This window comes from Echeneis naucrates, chromosome 20, assembly GCF_900963305.1.
Source record: "Echeneis naucrates chromosome 20, fEcheNa1.1, whole genome shotgun sequence".
Lineage (NCBI taxonomy): Eukaryota > Metazoa > Chordata > Actinopteri > Carangiformes > Echeneidae > Echeneis > Echeneis naucrates.
In genome coordinates this window covers 4,485,904-4,508,357 of record NC_042530.1, presented here as the reverse complement: position 1 = coordinate 4,508,357, position 22,454 = coordinate 4,485,904, and the positions used below count along the sequence as shown (strand labels likewise).

The following is a 22,454-nucleotide window of genomic DNA, read 5'->3' as shown; positions in this document are numbered from 1 at the left end:
GCATTTTTCAGCATACTCACTTAAAGTTCTGTGCTTTGTTCTGACTTTCCAGGCTCCTTCCTCCGATTTCACCAGGACAGACAGTCCAATCAGGGACACACCCTATTCTCCTTCCATCCAGCCGGTGAGCAGCTGAAAGACCCAACACATGATTATAGAGTATCTCTTTTCATACACTCTTTCATTTCTTCTTCTTCCACGAGTCACTTCCAGACCTAAATAAGAGGCATTTAAAAGGTGACCCTTTTGACCTTTCCTCCCACCCTTAGCCCAGCCACCACTCCTCCAACAGCTCCCTGTGTGCAGGCAGGGAGACCCGCTTCGTAAGTGGGTCTCTGGCCCTGTCTGCTCTGGCCTGGATTTTTTTTAGAACATGTGTCAGCTGCTCTGAGCCTTGCACCTCTTAATAAAACACAGAGCCTCATAACTAGCTCAGCTATTATGTTTGCCAGTCTGAAAAGCATGTGACTGCTTCTCTGTGACCAGCTGATTACAGATGCTTTGCCTCATGCAGACTCTGTGCATTCATTGGCGAGGGAGGTTTTTGCCTGATCGACCTTCATGTCTCTAACTGACCAACTGTGCCTTCATATTCTCTAAAAGAATCATCACAAAATTGAAAAAAAAAGAAAAAAGAAAAAATCTGAATTTTCCTTGAGTTAAGTTATTCTATTTCAATGTCATGCACATCTTTAATGACAGTAATTATAGTTTTAGGTTGTGTCTAAAAGGTAATAGTTGGAGATCAAATTGGCTCAAGGTAAATCCTGGTGGTGTTGCATTGTTGGCCTGGCATTGAAAACAAAATTTGTTGAATAAATAAGGTGGAAACACATCCATCCATCTTTTATTTTATTGTCATTATTTTGTTTTGTCATTTTAATTTATTTTTTCCACAGGCAAACATTCATTACGCCTCCACCCCCATTGCCAAGGACAACCTTTCATCAGTGAGTGTCTCTGGAGCTTGAAAATAAATGATAAATTAGTCCAGTAGATCACAGCACTTCATTAATATAAACTCCATCATGCTCAGCTTCTTCTCCATAATTATCTCTATTCATTTGATCCTGGAGTTTTCTTTACAGACTTTTCATTTTTATAAAATGTGTTTTCTTTCCAGACACGACCGGGTGCCATCCAGCCAGTCGGCCGTGTGCGCCCAAGTACCTCTCCAGCTACACCGGACGGCCACAGTCCCAACCCCTTCCAGCATGGCCCCTCCCCCTTCAACTCCCAGACCTCTGTAAGACCCCTCACCACCACGTAGGGCTTCTTTTTCCACCAGTCTCTGCTTGGTGCCATGTGCTGTGACCACACAGCCCCAAAACGCTGCAGCAGATGAAGATAATTATGGCACATGTTTCTAGATGAGGCTAGAACCAAAGAAAGGAAGACTATTTGAATTCCCAAGAGAGGTGCATCCATCCAGGCCTAACAGCTGGAGGTCATCAGGTCATCAGGTCAACTTACAGCATCCCATCCAACTCTGAGCTGCTGAATGAAATCACATTCCTCACAATTACAGCTCTATCAGATATTCACTGGTTCGACTTTGGCAAACAGAATAAATGAGTTGGTAAATTATGATGACGCTGTAACGTCACCTCACATCTTCCTTGATTATTTCACAAAGGTGCTCATACCAAAGAAAAAAAAAAAATCTGTCCTGGCTTTAAACTTTCCAAGCCCTACTGTCTGTCTGTCTCTGGCATACTTCGTCCTATCTCACGGGAAACCAGCGGCCATGCTGTTCACCTGTTCTCCACAGTCTCTTCAACTTTGCTGGTTTTTTTCATAGTCTACCCTCTCCTCCATGTCTGTGTGTGTTTGTCCTCCCCACCTCCTCTTCTTTAACCACATGGACTACCCCATCCTCCGTGACCCCCCCACCCCCCCTCAGTCCTCCCCACTACAGCCTCGTGCCCCCTCCCCCACCTCGCCTGATGAGCTCCCCATGAATGTGAAGCAGGCATACAAGGCGTTTGCCGCCGTGCCTCGCTCACTGGCAGTGCTGGAGCCGCCGCAGGTAGGCCACGCTGCCCGGACTCGCCCGGGTCACAATCACACAAGCATGCTCTGCTGATTGGTTGGTTTCGCGCCCCCCCCTCCCCCATGACTAGAACAGGCTGTCCCTTGAGGAGCCTGCGCCCTGTTGGGGGCCTGTGACGTGCTGTGACGTGTGGAATGCCTTCATCGTTGGTTTTCGTACTCCAGTGCCATCATCTGTCGTTCATGGTGTTGACTCTTGATCCATCCGTCCATTTGTGTGGCTCGTGTACTAATATTCAATCCTCCCATGTGTTCATCGTATCCCAGCTGCTGCCTGCTCTGTATCTCTGTCTTGTCCTGTTTTAGGCTCCTTACATTTGTTAACACTATAATTTTCTGCTCTGCCCAGCAGGACCTGTATGGTGTGAGGAACAATTTGCACCCAAAGCAGCCTTCTCCAGAGGTGAGCAAAACATAATAAACGAGCAAAAGCTCACTTGTCTGTTGCAGTGTATTGACCTGCTAGTTTTTTCATTTCAAAAAAGAGGTGACTCGTGTTTGAGGGATAAAAGGTTATATATCTTTTTAAGTTTATAGTTAGTCTTTTAGTCTGACGGCCCAGTGACAAGCTTTGTGGCTTTTTCAGCCTGAATTGAAGGACGAAGTGTTTGATGACATAGATGGTCAGGAGGGAGTTGGCAAGGGTCTGAGTGGCAATGTCTCCCCCCGGCCCTCCCTCGCTTCTGACCGTCGGGAGTATATAAGCCTGGCAGCAGTGCCTCGCCTCTCCAGGCCTTCGGTGGACCTGCAGGTACCCACCGCCTCCACCACAGCGAAGGCTGAGCTGTGTTGTTCTTGGCTTGACCGGTGGTGGTGTCTGTGCTCTCTGGCAGGACTGCAGCTAAACTGACCTTAAATCAGCTCAGTGGTGCTGGGTTCAGATGAAATTGTTTCTCCTCCTTCTCTGTGGCGCCGCTTGTGAGATCTGATCTTTCACCTGATAGCTCTGCACATCAAGCTTTTACCAGCAAATGCTGGCATTTCTCTGGCTGTGCCCTCTTTTGTGAATAAGTCACGTGTTCAGTTCTCAGCGCTCTAACGCTGTTCATTTTGTGTTCTGGCCTTGATTTTTCAGAGTCCCTCTCCTGGTGGTAAGGACAGCCCGGAGCAGCGCTCTTTCAGGGATAGACAGAAGTATTTTGAGATTGATGTGAAGCAACAGACTCCAGAAAAACCCAAACCGAGAGTCTCTCTTGTTGGAGAGGATGATCTTAAGAAAATGAGGGAGGAGGAAGGTGAGTCATCCAGTATGTTTTCTCCAAAGTCCACCAGTAAAACTGGGTGAGCTGCTCTCATCCGCCTGTCCATCTCACCCCAGCAAGGAAATTTGAGCAGCGAGCACAAGAGTACCTGCTGGATGAAGATGAAGAGGATGAGGAGGAGGATCTGGCTAAGCAGGTGGCTCAGATGAAGGCCACTGGTAAGGTGTTGCTGGATGGAGTGGAGTATAAAGTGGAGCCGGTTTCCAGCCCATCTCAGCATTGCTACACACCTCCGAGCTACAATGTCACTCCGCCAAGTTACTGTGGCAGCTCTGTGTAAGAGACTGTGTATAGTCGTATTTGAATTTTATTTGGAATTGTACTTTTTATTTCTTTGGCTGACTGTGTGACTCCTGTCTTAGACCTTCCCCAGTTGATGGTAAAGGAGACTCTCAGAGGAATTCACTGGAGGACAGCTTCAGGATGGAGCAGAGGCCCAACTCCATGACTGGGTAATGACAACTTGCAGTGTCACACGTTTGAGTGTGTGTGTGTGCGTGCATGTCGTCGTTTTGGTCACTGTTTTGTCTCGTCAGGCTGATCCCAGTGTACCCCGGGGAGGCGGCGGCTCCCATCCGCACAGCCAAAGCAGAGCGCAGACATCAAGAGAGACTTCGCATGCAGAGCCCTGAGCTGGCCGTGGCCCCCGACAAGGACCTGTCCCCTGCTGAGAAACGGGCTCTGGAGGCAGAGAAGAGAGCCATGTGGAGAGCAGCACGGTAAAATAAAGATTTTTTTTTTATTCTAAAAATGTTTTTTTTTGTTTGTTTTTTGTTGTTTTTTTTGCTTCTGTTTTGCCTTTAGCCTGCGCTGGCCTGTGATTCTATCGCTGATCGTATCAGAGATGTGTGAAAGATAAAATGAATCCTCTTCTGTACACGCAGTCTGTAGTTTACTTGTTGAGGAAAGAAGTGGTAAGCACAACAAGTCAGTCATGATAATGAGGACGAGTTGCAGCAGGATAATTATCACTGCACCACTTCCATCGATCATAACATTTACATTCAGCTGATTCTTGATAAAAGACATCAGGACTATGTTGCACTATATTTTCCAAGAGTTTAGAGTTTAATGTGCTTCTGTAAATTCCAACCTGGAAAATAATTTGTCATCTCTCTGGCTGATAGTGCTACTGCAGCGTTTTTGGCATAGTTTAGGATGACTCAGGAGGAGGAGGCGGGTCACTGTACACATGACATGAACCTTGACTGGTTTGATAACCTTGGCAGAGTGAAGCACGTGTGCACTGAGGACACCAGTAAATACATTTTTGGATCGGTTTCTTGAATGAGCTTGCGTTTTATCTGTTTGTTTTTAATTTTGAGTGCAAATTAAACTTTGAAATTAAACACTTCACTGTATGTTTTTTTTACGAAAAGGGTTAATGACACTTGATGATAAACACACAGGCCAGTAACAGGAATCCAGGTTAATTTAACCAAAAGTCCATTTATGAGCCATCAACCCAAATAGAAGTTCAGAGTTTGTGTGTGTGTTTTGTGTTTGGTTACTCTGCCTACTCTTGCTTGATATGTGAAATTTAAAAAAACAGCAAAGAAAACTCCTAAAACAGGATCTTTTTTTTTTTTTTTTTTTTTTTTTTTAATTGTGTGTTTTATCTTCCATTCTTTGGTTTTTCTTCTCTTTATCTGTCCGTCTGCCTTCCCTTTCTTCCTCCCTGTCTTCATATTTCTCCTTCATCCTGTGTGCGTTTCATCCTCCCTCCTCCTTCCTGTGGCCTCGCTGGCACAGACCCTATGGCCTAGAGGAGGATGTTAGGCAGTATGAGCAGGACCTGGCTAAGAGGCTCTACCAGGCCCGAGTGAGGGCATCTCACGGCACCGCCGCAGCCCCCCAGCCCCCCACCTCCTCCTCTACCTCCTCCCAGCTCAGGTCTGCTCCACGGTCCCAGCCACCAGGGCCAGACGCACGGCATCGTGGGGGGTGTGCTGGGGTGCTTTGGCGTTGGGGTATTTTGCTAGACGCCAAGTTGAGAAAGGTCTAAGCAAGCACTCACAGCAGCGACACTGTGCCAGTGCTTCCACCGCCTTTCTAGTGTCATGCTTCTGCACGTCGTTGTTTCCATCTCTAGCTTCCTCTGGTTCTTTCCTCTCTGTCCTCCGTCTCGTCCACCGCTCTCTGCAGCACTTTCATTTGTGCCTTGCTGTTCTCTGTATTTTCATCCTATAATTTGTACTAACACACAGCCTGCAGTAAATTAATGAGCTACCTGTGAGTTAAGGGTAAGCCTACGAGCTGTAGGTAGTCCTTTTCCTGGAATGCCTTCCTTTTTTTTAATGTTCAGTGAAATTTAACTGGTTTGTCGCAGCAAACCAGGACAAGGAGCGCCTAAATTAGTAGTGACTGCCGCTGCACCCCACAGCAGCGAGCGGCTCTGTATTTTTATTTAAGGCTTTCAGTGTCACTTATTTATATGTGTATGTATATTTCTTTATTTATTATTCAAGATTGATCTGATGGTGGTCATTTCTCATGCAGAATGAAGTCTTTGGAGCAGGATGCACTGAAGGCTCAGATGGTCATCGCCAAATCTCGGGATGGGAAGAAACGGGGGACGCTCGACCAGCTGACAGAGTCGCCTTCGCCTGCCCCCACCCCCTCTCCTACGCCTATGGAAGGTACTTTAACCCTAACCCGAAATGACACTGAACATTTACAGTGGTTGTCCCCGATATTAAGATTTAACAGCCCAACTGAAATGTACTGACTTCAACTTCACATTTTCTGTTTTCCTCTGACAGAACTCAGCCCCAGAGGAGTGACCTCACCAGGCCGGCTGGTAAGCACTAAGCTCTTTCACCTCTTAGATTCCCACTTTGTGTCCTATTCTTCGTCTTCGCTGGCCTTCGTGTCAGCGTGGAGAGCTTGAATCAAGAATTATTGCCAGTGACTTTGCAGTATGATGTTAGGAGCTTTATCTGAGATACAAAAACATTAATACTGTCTGTTTACGAACAGAAAAAGGCAAATGTAGATTTTCTTCAGAACACGTTGTCGTGAATCCGTCATCTTGCTCATTGTCACTCCAGCCAATCAGATGTGAGAAAACACACGGCTGTCCCACCGTACGCCACAGCTGGCTGTGTGAATCACCCATTAGCCTCTCTCCCTTCCCCTTCTTCAGTCCTTCCTCTCTCACGTCGCTTCTCTTACGTTCCTTTCTTTGTCCCACCCTCCTCCTTCCTCCCTGTCCTCATTTCTCTTTTTCCTCTCCCTTGACCTCTGTTCATCCCTGTTTACTATCCTTCTAGTCCCTGTCGTCAAAGAAGTTTGACTACCGACAGTTTGCTGCCATTCCTTCTTCCAAACCCGTATACGACATCCAGGTATTGGCTGCATGCTGAGCTCGGGCCCCCCCCCCCCCTTCCCCCATGGCTTTCCCTGCTGCCTCTCCCCTCCTGTCTCTCTGTCGATCAAGAGGCATCAGTGCAACTGCAGTCTGGATCGTGGTTCAGTGATTGATCAGTACTTCCTGTTCTGCACTATTATGGCTCACTAACTTTCACTTGCAGTATGACGAGAGACTTTTCCCTTAAATAAGGACACACAATCGGGCGTGTCTCTCACCACTCACATATGTTAGAGCAGCTAACTAATCGATCACAGTCAATAACACCCCTTAGCTGCAGAGACGCACACAGTTTTGAATCCCACTAACCAGAATTGGTTCCGGGGAAAAATGGCACAAACTCATCTTCTCTCACTTCCACTCATGGGGTCGCACATCAGACAGAGGAATAACATCATCCTGAAATTTTCTTCTCATGCTCTGATGTGCTGGAGGCTTTCCTCCCCTTTCTTCCTGTTTGCGTGGAGGGGAAGCAGGGGAATCCTGACATGGTGCTGGAGTGAGCGGTCTTTCCTTTTTGCCGTCAGGTATATGTGGTTGTCTGTCAGTCTGGCTCCTGAGTGTCGGGCTGCTGTTTGGTTGTTGCTCAGTGACCTTTGCGTTCAGATCCTCCCTCTAGTTGTTGTAATTTGTAAATGTGTTTGTTCTTTCTGTGTGAGATTCCTCCACATGAGCAGATGTATGTAATGTTTAAAGACGTCTGGGTACTCACATGGCTGTTGGCACATTAGTTGTTGCTGTATTCACTCCTCCTGATCAGACTGATACTAAATTAACCTCTTAAAGAGATGTGGAACAAAATCCCGTCCTCACACCACTAAAGCTGAAGCAGAGGAAGGTCAAGGCAAGCATGTATTTGGTTAATATGACAGACGGTTGCAGTTTCTCCATCTCCTTTACAGTTCCAGGTTCCCTTGGATTATATTGTACAACATGTGATGACGTCCCCTGCTTTATGGTCTTTCCTCTAAATGGGACCACAATTAAAAAAAAAAAAATAACATTTTATTGAAGATTCGGAATGAGTCCATAAACTGCCAAGGAAAACGACCGAGGCGATAAATCTAATGAGAAGTAGAGACATTTTCCCATAGACTTCAGCACAATCAGACCTCTCTTCACAATGGCCATTAGACAGACTGCAGCTGGTGGCTGTTGGCTGAGAAGTTCGTAAGTGTGTTTTTAATGTTGGCGAGGACAGAGTCAGAACGACAGCGAGCACAAATGGCCATGTGAGTGTTTTTCAGCCCGTCCTGATTGTTGGCGTTCATGAGATGACTATTGGTCACATAGAACAGCCAGTGTTGGTAAATAAAGTACAAACACAGACAACAACATCTTAACATGCTGCTTTGTTTTCCTTCGCGCATTGGTGACAATGTTGATGCCGTACTGTTTGCCATTTCTTCGTGGATGTGCATACAGAACGCAACAAACCCCGGAACTGATGCCCTAACTTAACCTCCCTTTCCTTTAACATGCCGGTGTGTCCTGGGGGAGTAGTTGAGTAGAAGTACTGTGACAGATAGGGAGCTGCCATGGTGAAGGCTTCCCTCGGGATGAAGGTGACTAACACACGGCTGCTGCACAGTCACTCACCCTCTGCCCTTTCCTTCCAGTCCCCGGACGCAGTCGACGACGTGCAGTTCATCGACGACGGCTCCAGCAACCCAGGTGAGCAGCGGAGCCGTTGGGTTTGTGTGAAAACAGGAAGTGCAGTCATGCATTCATCACTCCATTATGTTGTATCCCTTTGATTCAGGTGACTACCTGGGATAAGCAGCTCCTTTTGGTAGGATCCTGTCCGCATGTGTTTGTGGCTCTTTTTTTTATTTGGCTGAGGGGGTATGGAACGAGTGACGATTTGTACTCTAACCCACTTGTGTTGCAAACTAGCATAGCTGGAGGAGTATTCATCAGATACAGTGGCTTACAAAAGAATTCATGCCCCTCGAACATTTCCACATTTTGTCATGAAGTACAAAGAAAATGATACATGATTTAATTTTTCTAATGAATAAAAACTGAAATGTGCGTTACGTTTGTGGTCGTAACGTGACAAAATGTGGAGAGGTGAAAGGAGCGTGAATACTTTTGGAAGCCACTGTATGCTTCGCCGACTTGTCCCCACCAGAAAGGACCAAAGAAGAAGAGAAATAATAATCCAACTAACCTTGATCCAGAACATGCATGATTCTCGTTTAGAGCTTGATAGTAAAAATATTCACGACAGTAGTTTTTCCTGCGTGCTGTATTTGCATTGAATAGTTTAAACTGTGCAGACATTCCCACAGGTCAGTGACCAGAGCTCTCGCCCACCTCTGACTAAATATCAAACATAGTTTTACTAATCGTGAAGCTTTTTTAAGAATCGACTGAAATAGTTCCAAGCAGTTGCTGTCTTGATTGAATTAATTAGTCTGACTTTGGACGGACTTTATAAATGACGAAGCACTGCGACGCTGCCACAGAGACTTATTGTGTCTTACGTGCATGCAAACAAACGTTTGAAGGGAGGGTTAGACTTTGGCTCTTAAAGTAGCTTCATGTGTTGTGCGTTTGAATAAAGGGCCCATTACTTGGTGCTTTACGTGTCTGCTTGTTTCCAGCTGCTGACTTAAATGTGGGGCTTTTCTCGCAGGTTTAGGTGATCCAGCCACTTTCTCAACACAGGAATTTTCTTAGCAGTTGCCCTAATCGTTTTTCTTCTCCACTGCTGGTGTTGGGGATTCAGTGTCGGCTGAGATGAAGCGTAACTGCAGCAGGTTGAGCGTAAAACTGTGATGAACGTTCTTTCCAATGTGTTGTTGCTCAGGTCCCACTGCGCACCCGGAGGCTGAGGTTCCCACGTCACTGCCTGCCACCTCAGCTCTGGAGGAAATGGCCTTGTACAGCAACAAGCGCAAACTAAGGCAGGGACGCCGCAGCCTGGAGACGGCCGTGCCCACGTAACACCTCACACTGAAAGAACACTGGAGGCGTAGGGTCACTACACACACACTACACAGTCAGTAGAGATTCACTCTCCTATATAACCACTGAAAAGACTGCAAAGCTGATAGTCGCCATACGTACACACTCACTTGTATCCTGCGTGCCAGTCTTGCCTTTACAGCCAGTGAGCTGGCTACGGCAGTGTGGTTAGCTCGGATTGCTTCTTACAGACTTTTTTGGTTCCACGTTCTGTTCTGCCTCGTAGAAGCTCATCTATTTGAAGCAAAGGTGACCGAAGTTTTTAGTTTCGTTTTTTTATTTTCCATGCGCGACGATTTTGTTTTTATTCTTTTTTTACATACTGGAAGATAAAAAGAAATGGGTCATAGCTATACTAACTTCTTGAATGATATTTTTAGGCTTTCAGTGAGTAGATTGTAAAATGTCAGGGCTTTCTTTGGGTGGTCAGGAGTGTATATAGAGGGAACATCCTGCTACCTTCACTGTCACAAATTGTGGAGGGCTAAAAAGTAAGAAGAAAAAACAGAACAGGACATATCGTTTTTGCACTGCCACTGATCAGCTTTTTAAGAACATGTATATCTTAATTTATTGTTTTTATCATTTTAAATTGAAGGCCTTGTATTTTACAGTGTTCTAACAGATCCAGTCTGTTTGGGCTGTCATTAAAACGTTTTCAATTATAGTCATAAATGAAGAAAATGAAGATTTGAACTAACATACTGCATATTACTTTATCATCAAATCGACTTTAGTAACTCTTCTGAATTCAGCAGAGGCTTTTTCAGGCAAACATGTCTACCAATTAGATTGCTAGCACAAAACGTAAGTATCGTACCTGAATGTCTGTGTCTTATCTCAGCAGACTGTCCAGATTTAGAGCAGGAAGAGCAAATAGAGTAAAAGTCTGAGGCCACTTTTTTTTGTAGGTGGACTTTTGGACTCTTCTGTTTATTCTGTTACATTCCCCCTGCATGTACGACCACACGTGAGCCGGCAGCAGCATTGAGCAAACTGCTTCAGATGTTCATTCAGAATACTAAATATCAATATTACTCACTAATTAACGGTACTTACCCTGCCATGTAAGGGTATGTTTGTTTGTTGTTTTTTTCTTTTGTTTAATCAATGTGAATGATGAGTTTCTAGCCTTCCATTGTATGGAGGAATTTCAGAGTGACGTGAAGGTAGCAGGTGTTTTATTTTTCTGTCTATGGTTAATTTAAATCTGATGCCACTGAAAAATCATTTATTATTGTGTGAATAATGTACAAATACTGAAAAGAAAGCAAACGTTGGGTTTGAAACTGAGCCAGTCTTGACCTATAGCAAGCGAGTGTCTGGACTGCTGACATATCTGGGTTTGGACAGGCTTGGTATGTATATTGGTTTGTCTCAGAACAGATCAGAAAACCCTCTGAAGATATTGATCTCATTCAGACATTCATACTGTCAGTTTAGGTATCTGACGGGTATTTTTGCAGAATCACAGCATCGTAGCATTTGTGTTAATTTAATGTAGGGTCTTCTAATTCTAGCTTTCCATGTTGTGCTCACTGACTGAAATTCAGTTTGTTTGATAACATTTGCAATGGCTGATATCTTTTTTTTAAACTTACAGTAGTTCATTTTTTCAGGTGGGTTTCACTACATTATTAATGCAGTGTTTCAAGTTTTTGTGTTTATTCTTTTGTCCTCAGTTCTGTTTGGGGGCTTTTACTTGCAAATAGGCTGAAGGGAAAGGGTCAGAGGAAGTCCTAGGGTCAAGGGTTAGAGCTCATACAAGACTGTAACTAGTGAATTTGTACAACCAAAGAAGTCTATTTTGTGGTTCAGGAATAATAAATTTTACTTTTCATTTAAGAAGTTGATTTATTGTGTAGTCCTTTTTGTGCTTCATTCATGTGTAAATGTTATACAAGCAACAATGCAGCTATTTAAACTGGTGGATTTACAAGACAAACTACACTTCACAGTTAGCATTTGAGGAACTCATTCATTTAGATAGAACTCACTTAACTAACAGGTAGAAAAGGAAGTGGTCTGTGTCCAGACGCTGCAGGCGACTTTCTCTGCACCGGAGTACAGGGCAGCAGCCTGCTGTTCCTCTGTTCGAGGAGAAACTGGGTTTTAATAGAGTTACTGCTAATATGAAATCAGGTCTCTAAGTAGTTGCCCAGATCACTCACCCGTCTCAGCAGCCTGCAGCGAGCACTGTAGAAGGACTCGGCTCTGGGGTTGTCAGGAAGAAGCTCACACTCGCTCTAAGGACATGAGAGAGGCATGTAACCATTAAAGACCGCATTTTCAAAAGCCAAAAATGAAGCAGAAAGTTTTGTATATATACGCCAAACTACTCACTCACTTGTTGAATGGCCTTATCCATAGATGTGTCTAGCTCCTCCTCAGATAACAGGAAGGTCTCGTTATACCAGCTTTCAAATTCTGGGACACACACACATAAGGAAGTCTTGAGTAACTTCAACACAACCAAAGATGTTGATGCTGTGAGCACGTCTAGCAGATTTGGTGGCACTGACCAGAGAGCAGGAGCACCCTGCACTGATCCACAAGGTGTTGACAGTAGTTGACCTCTGCCTTCATGCTGCAAAGAGCTTCATATCTCTGTCGGTAGATGTTCTTCAGCTGTTTGAGCTGCAACAATAAAGGGGCATCTGGCTGCTCCTCCATAACCAAATACTGACCTTCATACAAAGACAGAAATGCATGAACCTTTTCAGTATTGTAGTCATTTCAGTGACCAATTTAAACACATGCTATGCAGACACAAAATCTAAATTAGATTCAAAGTTTAAATGAGGCCATATTAGTCTTATTGGGGAAAAAAGGGACTAATTTGACCAAAGTGTCTGTTTTGGGAAGCCACACCAGAGGTTTTGTCTTATGTTCTGATTGGAAATTCGTTTTCAGCCAATAACAATATCAGCTGTGTAATGTTAAAGAAAACCTCTCAGCTCTAACTGATGTGCATGTGTTGACAGAAACGCAGCAGGGAGGTCCAGATTTGTTTCAGCAGCTCCATTAAAGCCAATCTCAAACCAAACATGCTCTGTGAAGTACCTTTGGTTTCTCCGCTCTGCTGGTGCTGCTGTATGGTAGCTGTTTTGCAGTCGATCTCCCTCTTGACAGCGTTGACCTCCTCGGTGAGCTGATGAAGAAGACTGCGGCGTTCCAGCAGTATAGCCTTGTTTTCCTTCAGGATGCAGTTGATCTTGCTCCCTTGTCCCACCTTAAAAACCTCAAATGCTTCTGCTTTGGGTGGATTAGCTCTGGGCACAGAAAGCAAACCATTTAGTAAGGTTATGAAACATTTCAACTTTCTCATCCCCTCATCTACTTACTCGGGGTGAAAGGGTTCACCGACAGCTGGCTGTGACTCCTGTGTGTCCTGACTCTCTGTATCTGGTTCTTGTGTTTCCACTTCCCTCGCAGACATCTGGATAGAATTCAGCTTTGATTTGGAGGCACTTTCCACATGCTTCCTTGAAACTGGACTCCCGTCCTCCTGTCTCTTGCTCGGGCTAAATAATCACAATGAATGTGCTGTCAAGAAAACCAAACTAATGCATTTAATACAGTCCAGTCAGGAGGGCTTCAATTAGTACAAAATCAATCAGGTAGACATCCAAATTAGATATTGATTTAATCAAATCAATCACATGAACTCCAATCACTTGGTACCTTCTGTCATCTAATTGACTGATGTATAAACAAAGTGTAGTCTAGAACTGCTGTCCCACTTCAGTTAAGTAAAAAAAATGATTTCTCAAAGGAAAACTAAATATTTCCCCAAAGAGAAAAAAATACCCTGAATATTGGCACAGTTAACTGGTTTCAGTGTAAAATGCTCACTCACGTGTGTTTCTTAGTTTTGGATTTGGTCGAACTTGGACACTGGGTCTGTTTCTGTGACTGAACTGACACCCCACAGTTGCCGGACTCCAAATCCTCAGTCCTGCTTCTGGTATCCTGCTCCTAAAGAAAACATCTGCTCAAAGCTCAGTCACATGATGTTCAGTTAACAGGTGCATTACACTAATTATAGTATAAGTAGTGTCCATGAGAAACCATTAATCATGAATTAGATGTTAACAGACCTTGAGAGCAGATATGTTAGCACTCGGCTCTTTTTCCACCAGGGTGTAGGTCTTCAATAGCTGAGACATCACCTTCTGCTCCTGTTCTCTGTTCACATACAAACTCAGACAGGCTTAATAACTTGCTCACAAAAAAGGCAATGTGTAAAAAAAAAAAAAAACAAAGAGTTGAAGGTAGATGATACTCACTGAACAACACGCTTAAACTGGCCAAAGACTGCTTGGACCTGTCTGATACTCGTGATCTGTAATTAGAGTTCCCGCAGAGACGTAAAGCCTCAAATAAATAAAGTCAAAGCCAAAATATGGTCTGACATTAAGATTTATGTTCTTTCTGTTCTCACACTGATTTCTTTTAGGCTTCCATCAAGGTACTGCTGAACCTGGCTGCCGATCTCAGACAGCTGGGCTTCAGATAGTGGCTCATAGGTGATGCTCGGCCTCCTCACCTGTCAGACATTTAAATTCTAATATGAAATGGGTTTGATATTAACGTGCAATTTCTGAATGATTTCCATTACATTAAAACATAATTGTTGCTTGTGATCAAGAGTGAAGACAGAAGTTTAGAAAACCAAAAACCTACCAAATATAAGTGTGAAAATGTATATTGTTCTCATTAAAAATCTGTTTGGTCATTAATTAGTACAGATTTTTGACTTTATGAATAACTTACAAGAGTATTGTAGATGGACAGTTCCTCTTTAAGCATCTGTACCTCTTTCTGAAGTTTCTTGATCTGAAGCTATTCAAAAACAAAGAATTTAAGATCACTGTGTTGTCTGATGGCAGACACTGGCAGCACAGCACAATAGGCTGTAAATAAAATGTTTATTTTAACTTACATGTGTGACTTTCCTAAGTATTTTGTATTTTTGTGACATGCGTAATAGGTGAACTCACAGCTGGATTTATGTGTTCATTTATTGCAGGGGAAGTCCTGACACATTTCATTCTGCTTGCAAAACGCAGAGTAGAAAGCTGCAAAATAAAATCAATTATCCAGAAGTGTAATGAAAACAGACAATAAAAGGAGGTTGCTCTTTTGCTTAGATCATCTATTTTATTCCTTACTGTTTCGTCTATGTGTGCAGCCTCACCGTAGATGTTTGCCACAAGCACAGTGTTGCAGTTTCCTCCTGCAGAAACAGAAAAATTCATTTTGTCACACCACACAGACTACCAAGTATCATGTATCAGTGTTGTTTAAAATTGGCCTAACCGAGGGAATCTTTAAGAGCATGAGTGAGCTTTGTCTGTCTGAAGGGAATGTGGTCTCTGTGATGGTCTGCCATAGCCAAGATAGCCTGCTCCAGGAATGACAAGGACTTGTTGATGTACGTGGCTTCTTTTAACATCTGACCCTGCGACTGGAAGAGCAGCAGGATGAAATGAAAAGGTACACTTGTATAACAAATCACACACAAAAGAATTTTACATTTTTTACTTTGTCCAATGGATCAAAAGCAACACAACTTGTTGATTTTGAAACATTCACAAACTCACCCCAGTCTTTCCCAGCCTCTCCGACCCAGCCAAATCAACCAGACTTAGCTTGGACGTAACATACTTGGCGTCAGATAAAGTCTGTGAACAAGACTGATTAAGAAACAATTGTCATAACAGGTTAAACTAACAAAACTACAGTTGCTGCTTTAGAAAACTGTGAAGGTTACAGGATTCATACCTTTAGATGTACAGTGAAGATACAGTGTGACCTAGAGGAATTCCTGTTCAGGGTATGAGATCCAACATTGCGATTCATTTCACCCTGAGAAATGATAAAACAGTTTTGTTGAGGCTCAAGTTTTACACTAATTACAACGGTCCCATTCCAGCCAACCAAAGCTAACCAATGGATTCATGCTGCTGACACTCAGGTCTGACCCTGTAATCTGCTGCTGCAACAGAAATCCAAAGTCCAAAGTCATCACAAGTGGATTTGGATCACCGGTTTAAAGCATTAGAATTTTTTTAAATACAGACATGAACCTAACAATTTACCAAATGACACATTTTGAAGCTTTACTGAAGCTTGACTTTCACAGCTGTTGACACACCTCAAAGAGCAGGTTGAGTGCCTCTTCTTCGCAGTGAACTGGGTGAAGAGAGAGACCTCTGATGACCACCCCACTGCCTGGCTCCTCCATCACCACCATGCCCTGAGGAGACAGGTGAGGTGTACTTTGTAGCGGTGCCAGCAGATCCACCAGGATCTCATTGTAGATCTCCAGGTAAGACAAATGCACTGAAAAGGAATGCTCTGTCCTCTTCTCCATCTCCTGGAACACCTGAATATATTAGAGATTTATAAAATTTTTTTTTTTTGTTTGTTTTTTTAAAGGCAGGTAGTCAGGCATAAAGAGAAGTTACCTCTTGAATGGCGCGAGGAATGATTCCTCTCTGTTTGTATGATTCTGTGGATCCTGTCATTGTGTATGTTTTTCCTGCACCTGTCTGCCCAAAGCATATTACAGTACCTGACAGATACATAAAACAAGACAGTAAATGAGACTATTAAATTCTTTACTGGAAGTTTACCAGCTCAGTCTTTAAAACTAGACTTTCATCAGTGTAATTAAGAGAACTGGGGGGCTCTTACTGGCTGTGATGTCATCACAACTTCACTGTAAAACAGCATACCTGACATTAACCCGAACTCCTTGACTACTAGTTGTTGGTTCTATATAGACAAAAAAATGTACCGTTATAGCCATTCAGTGCTCCCTGTACCACCCGAGCACACACTCGAGTATACACGTCCTCCTGGGACACATCCTGCAGGACTCCTTCCAGCCGGAACGACCAGGAGCTCGGCTGCCCTCTTTTGGATTCCTGGAGTCTCTTGGAGTGTTTTCGATGGTGGATGTTAACCGTCTGTTTACCAAGACACATACAAGACTTAAAAAAATCAGCATTTATTTATTTAAAACATATTTTTCCTCTGTAGATTAAAGCTGTGATAAACTTTACTGAATACATCCAACACATGTGAAGTAAAATGCATTTTTATTTAGCTTCATATCTGGCACAATGATTCAATTTCTTACCAATAATTAGACTTTAAATGTGTTGCATTAAACTGTTGAACTGTATTAACTGTAGTATTTTAAATGGTTTAAATAGTATTAAATTGTATTAAATAGTTTTAAACTCAAACTGTTTTGAACTGTATTAAGCTGTATTAAACTGTTTTAAATAGTTTTAAACTGTATTATTTAGTTTTATGTAGTTTAATGTAGTATTAAACTGTAATATTTGGTTTTAAATAGTTTTAAACAGTATTATTTAGTTTTATTTAGTTTTAAGTAGTTTTAAACAGTATTAAAACTTTACCTTCCCATCAGGGGGACACTCGATGAGGCCTGAGGCGAAGTTGTCGGTTGGTCTGATCCGGACAAACACGACGGCTTCCCCGCTGTGAGCCTTCATCCCGGCGGCGGTGGTCCCGGTTCTCTGTTCACACAGAACAGTTAAAGTTAAGATTTAACTGGTTTCATTGTTGTTGCTGTCGTTATTTCTTTTTTTTTTTTGTTTTGTTTTTGTCTTTTAGGGTTTTAATGTTCCGTTTCAAATGTCGTCCATGTTCCTTTCCGTTTACCTTCTGCGGGTTTTCACTCGTCGTCATGACAACCAGCGCCATCACGACCGCGCATGCACGAGGTGTATATGAAAACGGAGGTAGAGCGCGTGCCCGCGTGGAGCCCCCGGATGGTAACGTAAAATAAAGTCTGATTTATTAATCTCTTATTTCCACGAAAATCTGATGTAGAAGTCATTTCTAATGCCTCCACTCAGCCAGATTTCAGAGCGAAATATCCAGGTTTTTATTTTATTTTTGTAGTCACTTCCGGATTTAAACACTGGCGAATGAGGGGGTGACACAAAAGGCCACATAAAGTTATTTATAAATCATCTAAATAAATAAATAAAGTTAGTATTTGACACAAATTAAAAGGACACAAAAAGACCACAATATGACTAAGGAGACAACCACAAACAAAATGACTAGAAAGAGACACTTATTAATTAATAAATAAAAGATCATTTAAACAAACTAAGACAACGTGTCTTAAATGTTGGGTTATACTATTTGTAATTCTTTGAATTGTTTTATTGTTTTGCTACTTCAGATTCTGCCATTTTAACCTTTATTATATTCTCATAATTCATGAAAGCAGACAAATTTATGATATATGATGCCAAAACAACTTTGCACAAACTGAGTAACTACAAATATCCTTTATAGGACAGTCCTGAAATGTATTATGACAGTAAATGAACTTTGAACTGACAAATGTTTTCAAATGATAAATTATTCATTTTAATTGAATAGCCTTCCAATTACATTGGAAAAAAATTACACAGTCAACAATTCCTACCAGCTCAGAAAATACTAGCATGTCTGTAGTTAAACATGAAGACAGAAGAAACAATAACATTACTACTGAAACCAACTGAAGTGCAACATATCAGGAACTTTTGGGGATATGCTCACCAGTAATACAGCAACTTTCTCAAATACGCAGCAGTTGGTTACACAACAGTGTTGACCAAATTCCACCTACTGACATGACACATGATAAAACCCACGTTGGTGGAGACAAGAAGCTATAGACGTTTAAGATGAGAGCGCTTACACTACTCTGTTTGTTGGGATTCATTTTCACAGTGTCAACAGTAAAACCGGTAAGAATGATTACATTTTTCTCCAGTTTGATTGATTTTAAAACAGACAATTACTTTTCAAAGAGTAAATCTGTAACTTAGTTATTTACTGAAATTAATACACTTATTTAACTTGCCTAATAAAACCAATTTGTGACGCCATCTTGCAGGCTCCAAATTGCCATTTTTATTTTGAGACAACTCAAGCAAAGATAGAAAGACAAACCAACATTTTGTGCTACCAGTCTGTGATTGATTATGGAGGTGCTGAGTTTCAGTCCAATGCAAATATCCTTGCTGTCTAAATGTTGTGACATTCATGGATTTTTTTATTTTTTTTTTATTGCAATTTCAGTGGCCCAAGGGCAGCAGGAGACCACTTGTAAATGAGAATGGATTTAATATAACAGCCAACTCAACAACAGTGAGTAGATTTTGTGGATAAACGGCATTAATTCTACCAAATATTTAGGTTTCGTAACTGTAAATTTTAGGGGTTTGTACTTTGAGTTAAAACATAAATCAGAATTAATGCACAAATTTGACCAGTGGGGGAAAAAAAAAAAAAAAGTTATCCAAAACAATGAATTTGGCATGACCAGACACTACAGGAGGCTGACATGCTCTGGATCTTTATGGAACCAAATATATTACATGCGGGCACAATACAAATTTTTGATTTCAATAAGAGGAGACGACTTGCATTCAATTGACAAAAATGTTTATTTAAGAAGATTGGTAGTTAAATAATTTCTGGTGGAAATCCAGAGAAGGGAGGGAAGCACTTGTAATTTGAAGGCAGGGAATTTATGATTTAAAAAAAAAAAAAAAAAAACAACTTCAAAAATGTACTCCAGTATAAAGTGGGGAACTAAAGTTGAGTCCTTTCCACGGGAGACTCTATCCAAACCATCAACAAGCAAGCACGTGAGCAACCTACAGTCCAATCCTCACTGCAGCTTACACTACAGGAACACAAATCCACAAACAGAGGACCAACATCCTACCACACTGCACACTGGGAAGTGGAGTCCACAATTACTCTCCACAGTGTTCTGAGGCCTAAAGGGAAAAAAAAAAAAAAAGAAATAAAACAGAAGAATGAGTAAGCTCAGTTTCACAGCATGATATTCTTTTCCAATCAGATATTATACTAGCTGCTAACAGCATCAAACAAACAGCGCACAGTTCACACCAAATCATAGTTTGGACAATTTAAGCCAGGCTCATGGACGAGCCTGGCTTAAGTAAATCAGCAGTCTGGCACTTTGTCTGTGATGAGGGGAAAACATACTGAAAATTATTTATGTAGATAAGGAGATACTCAAAAGGCCTCCCACATTTCCACAGTAGTTAGGTCACCTCCCTCCCCCTCGGCCCTGACTAGGAGAAGACAACAGCGGGGTCAGCAGACGGACTACAGAGGAGGGAGGCTGGATTTCCTACAAGACTGAATCATCACCAGTATTTATAAATCTACAGTTCAAATCAAATCAGATTTATTTATATGCAAATCATAAGAAAGTTACATCCAGGCACTTTACATATAGAGCAGGTCAAGACCAAACTCTTGATAAAATGACTTAAAGAGACCCGACAGATCCCCCGATGAGCAAGAAAAAAAACTTCCTTGAAGAGGCAGAAACCTCGAGCAGAACCACAAACGACTTATCCACGGCCAACCTGCTCAATATTCGATGGCTCAATCAGGACACAGCTCCACCGCAGCTAAATATATGAAAACCTCCTTAGCTGTCTGGTCAAACCATATAAGAGGTGCCCCTTACCTGCACACACCAAGCAGTCCTACCACATGAACACTCTGACAAAGAGACACTGATTGCTGCCACCTGTGTTTATAAGAGCAGAAAAATCTCTAACTCTGCCTACAGAGGGCGACGTTCTGGATTACTGATTATGGCGCTGCTGCTAATATAACGTCAATATCCTTGTTGGTCAGATTATTCTGTATATGAGATCTTTGGATTAATGTTTTTAATTGTAATGTCAGGAGCCAAAGGAAAGCAGGGAACCACTTGAAAACAAGAATGGGTTTCAGAAGCCACAACAGGTAGGAAGACTTTGTGCCAGAATGGCATTAATTCCAACAAATGTTAGGGTTTAGTCATGCTATATTTTAGGACTTTGCATTGAGAGCTGAAAAATATCCAATCAGAATAAATGCACTGACTTGATAAATTTATAAAAATTCCTATAATAAGTTTTACTGAATCTTTACTTGGCAATTTAATGGAATAACTTTCTATTCACGAATTTATATTTTGTAAATAAAATAAAATTGCTTTGTCTACACAGATGTCAATGTTCACTTTGGACTGAGGTTAACTAATGATTTTCAATTTCATTTACAGAAATTGAATTTTGTGAAATTATCAAAGTATTCAACACCAATGCATAATCCAGACGGATTTAACACAACAACCAACTCATCAGCGGTCGGCTCGCCAGAAGACCAGATTCAAACTGATGGAAGTGAGTCAGGTACTCCATCTGAGGTAAGAACATTTACACTCAACATGAGGTGTCCATGAACATTTTTATTTTAATTTTGACACAGCTCTGGTCTGTGAGACTGTAAACTGTATGCTCTACCTCTACATATCTGAAACATACATTTTAACAAATGTAAACTTCTAATGTTTTTGGGGGGATGTTCTTTTGTGTTTTTGTTCACATAACCAGTTTTTGAAAATAAATTTTTTATCTTCTCTTTAAGGCTTTCTTGTGTGCTACACTTAAACATTTAACATTAAAACTAGAATACATTTTATTTCTGATAAATATATCACTAAAAAAAAGAAAGGAGCAGAGTAACCGTCATGTGGTTATTTCTGTTTCTAATTCAGGTTCAAGTAAAAAGCAGTAAAGATAATCAGATCCCACAGGTATGTTGCCTCAACTTTCACCCTAACCCTAACCTGATTATACTTCATGGGAAGGTCGAACAAAGTTTCTGATTTTTTTCTTTTCAGTGGAAAGACAAAGAAACATTGGAAAATGCTTCTGGGTTCGAACCCTCACCTACTGAATGAGCAGACATCCAGGTTACACAGTTTAAATACGGCAACCTTAAATGTTTATGAATAATATTGGAAATCCAAATGAAGTGCTGTGAAATACAACTGTGAAAGGTGATAATCTTTGTTTGTTGTTCGATCCTTCAGAGAAATAAATGAAAGACAACACATGGAGGAGGGCTCAACAAATACAAGCACATCAAGTCAACTGGAGGAGTAACACCAACAGGATGAGCGTCCAACCCCTCTACTTCTATTAAGCCTTTAGGCTGATATCACATCAGTCCAGCTGCTTTCTCTGCTGTGTTTCATTCGCCTATTCTCTGCCTGTTCCCACTGTCCTATAAATAAACATTTCTCCAGCAAAACTGCATGAAATTATTCCTTATTTGTTTGTTTGTTTTGGGTTTTTTCCAAAGAAATGTGTTCAATTGTAATAATATATTTCACATTTAAAAAAAGAACCTGTACGGCTGTTTTATAATATTTATGCAGCTTGTTTTTGAACTGCCTAAAAGTGTTGCTGAGATATTGTATTCACAAGACCAATAAATCAGTTTGAGGTAACTGGAAACTTTTCTTTCTTTTACCACCAAAATCTAATAAGTTTATCTTTCATGAATTTTCATGTGAAGTTGCATTGAGGTGGTCCTGAGATGTTGTGTCCAACCTTGACCTTTGACCCCTTAAATCTGATTGATCCAGTCCACCTGAATGTTTCATGAAGGTGCTGCTAAAATATCTCATCCACATGAATAAAACATACCGACAGACGGATGGATGGACTACCTGTAAACACTGACTGGAAACCAGCTTTAATTCACGACTTCATTCATCATTTGAAGATAAATAAAGTTAACTAGCAAAGGTAACAGCTTGTAAGAGTCGCCAAACTGTTGGTTGACTTTCACATTTGTCAACAAATGTGCAAAGTTAGACTTTGATATCAAACTAGAACTGGAGTTTAAAAACATTTGGCTGTTAAGAGACT

At 41.8% G+C, this 22,454-nt stretch overlaps 2 protein-coding genes across 2 annotated transcripts in view; one reads left to right on the top strand and one right to left on the bottom strand.

Annotated features, from left to right (window-relative positions):
- scrib (scribble planar cell polarity protein) overlaps nucleotides 1-11,510 on the top strand; it is a 57,053-nt gene extending 45,543 nt beyond the window's left edge. The window contains 17 exon segments of the mRNA XM_029528677.1: nucleotides 53-124; nucleotides 270-323; nucleotides 900-950; nucleotides 1,124-1,246; nucleotides 1,919-2,029; nucleotides 2,405-2,455; nucleotides 2,615-2,803; nucleotides 3,128-3,287; nucleotides 3,371-3,590; nucleotides 3,677-3,766; nucleotides 3,851-4,033; nucleotides 5,067-5,219; nucleotides 5,814-5,953; nucleotides 6,077-6,114; nucleotides 6,587-6,661; nucleotides 8,304-8,358; nucleotides 9,500-11,510. Coding sequence (XP_029384537.1) covers nucleotides 53-124; nucleotides 270-323; nucleotides 900-950; nucleotides 1,124-1,246; nucleotides 1,919-2,029; nucleotides 2,405-2,455; nucleotides 2,615-2,803; nucleotides 3,128-3,287; nucleotides 3,371-3,590; nucleotides 3,677-3,766; nucleotides 3,851-4,033; nucleotides 5,067-5,219; nucleotides 5,814-5,953; nucleotides 6,077-6,114; nucleotides 6,587-6,661; nucleotides 8,304-8,358; nucleotides 9,500-9,636 — 1,902 coding nt within the window. The 3' untranslated portion in view covers nucleotides 9,637-11,510.
- Nucleotides 11,511-11,795: 285 nt separating this feature from the next.
- kif9 (kinesin family member 9) lies at nucleotides 11,796-17,189 on the bottom strand. The gene is made up of 19 exons (XM_029529652.1): nucleotides 17,094-17,189; nucleotides 16,463-16,634; nucleotides 16,131-16,237; nucleotides 15,818-16,048; nucleotides 15,445-15,528; nucleotides 15,264-15,356; nucleotides 14,980-15,127; nucleotides 14,832-14,896; nucleotides 14,661-14,738; nucleotides 14,434-14,502; nucleotides 14,102-14,206; nucleotides 13,947-14,002; nucleotides 13,758-13,845; nucleotides 13,517-13,635; nucleotides 13,002-13,181; nucleotides 12,721-12,929; nucleotides 12,180-12,344; nucleotides 12,005-12,084; nucleotides 11,796-11,903 (listed from the first exon to the last, which is right to left on the bottom strand). The coding sequence occupies exons 1-19, from the start codon at nucleotides 17,187-17,189 to the stop codon at nucleotides 11,796-11,798; spliced, it is 2,253 nt and encodes a 750-aa protein (XP_029385512.1).
- Nucleotides 17,190-22,454: the final 5,265 nt, after the last annotated feature.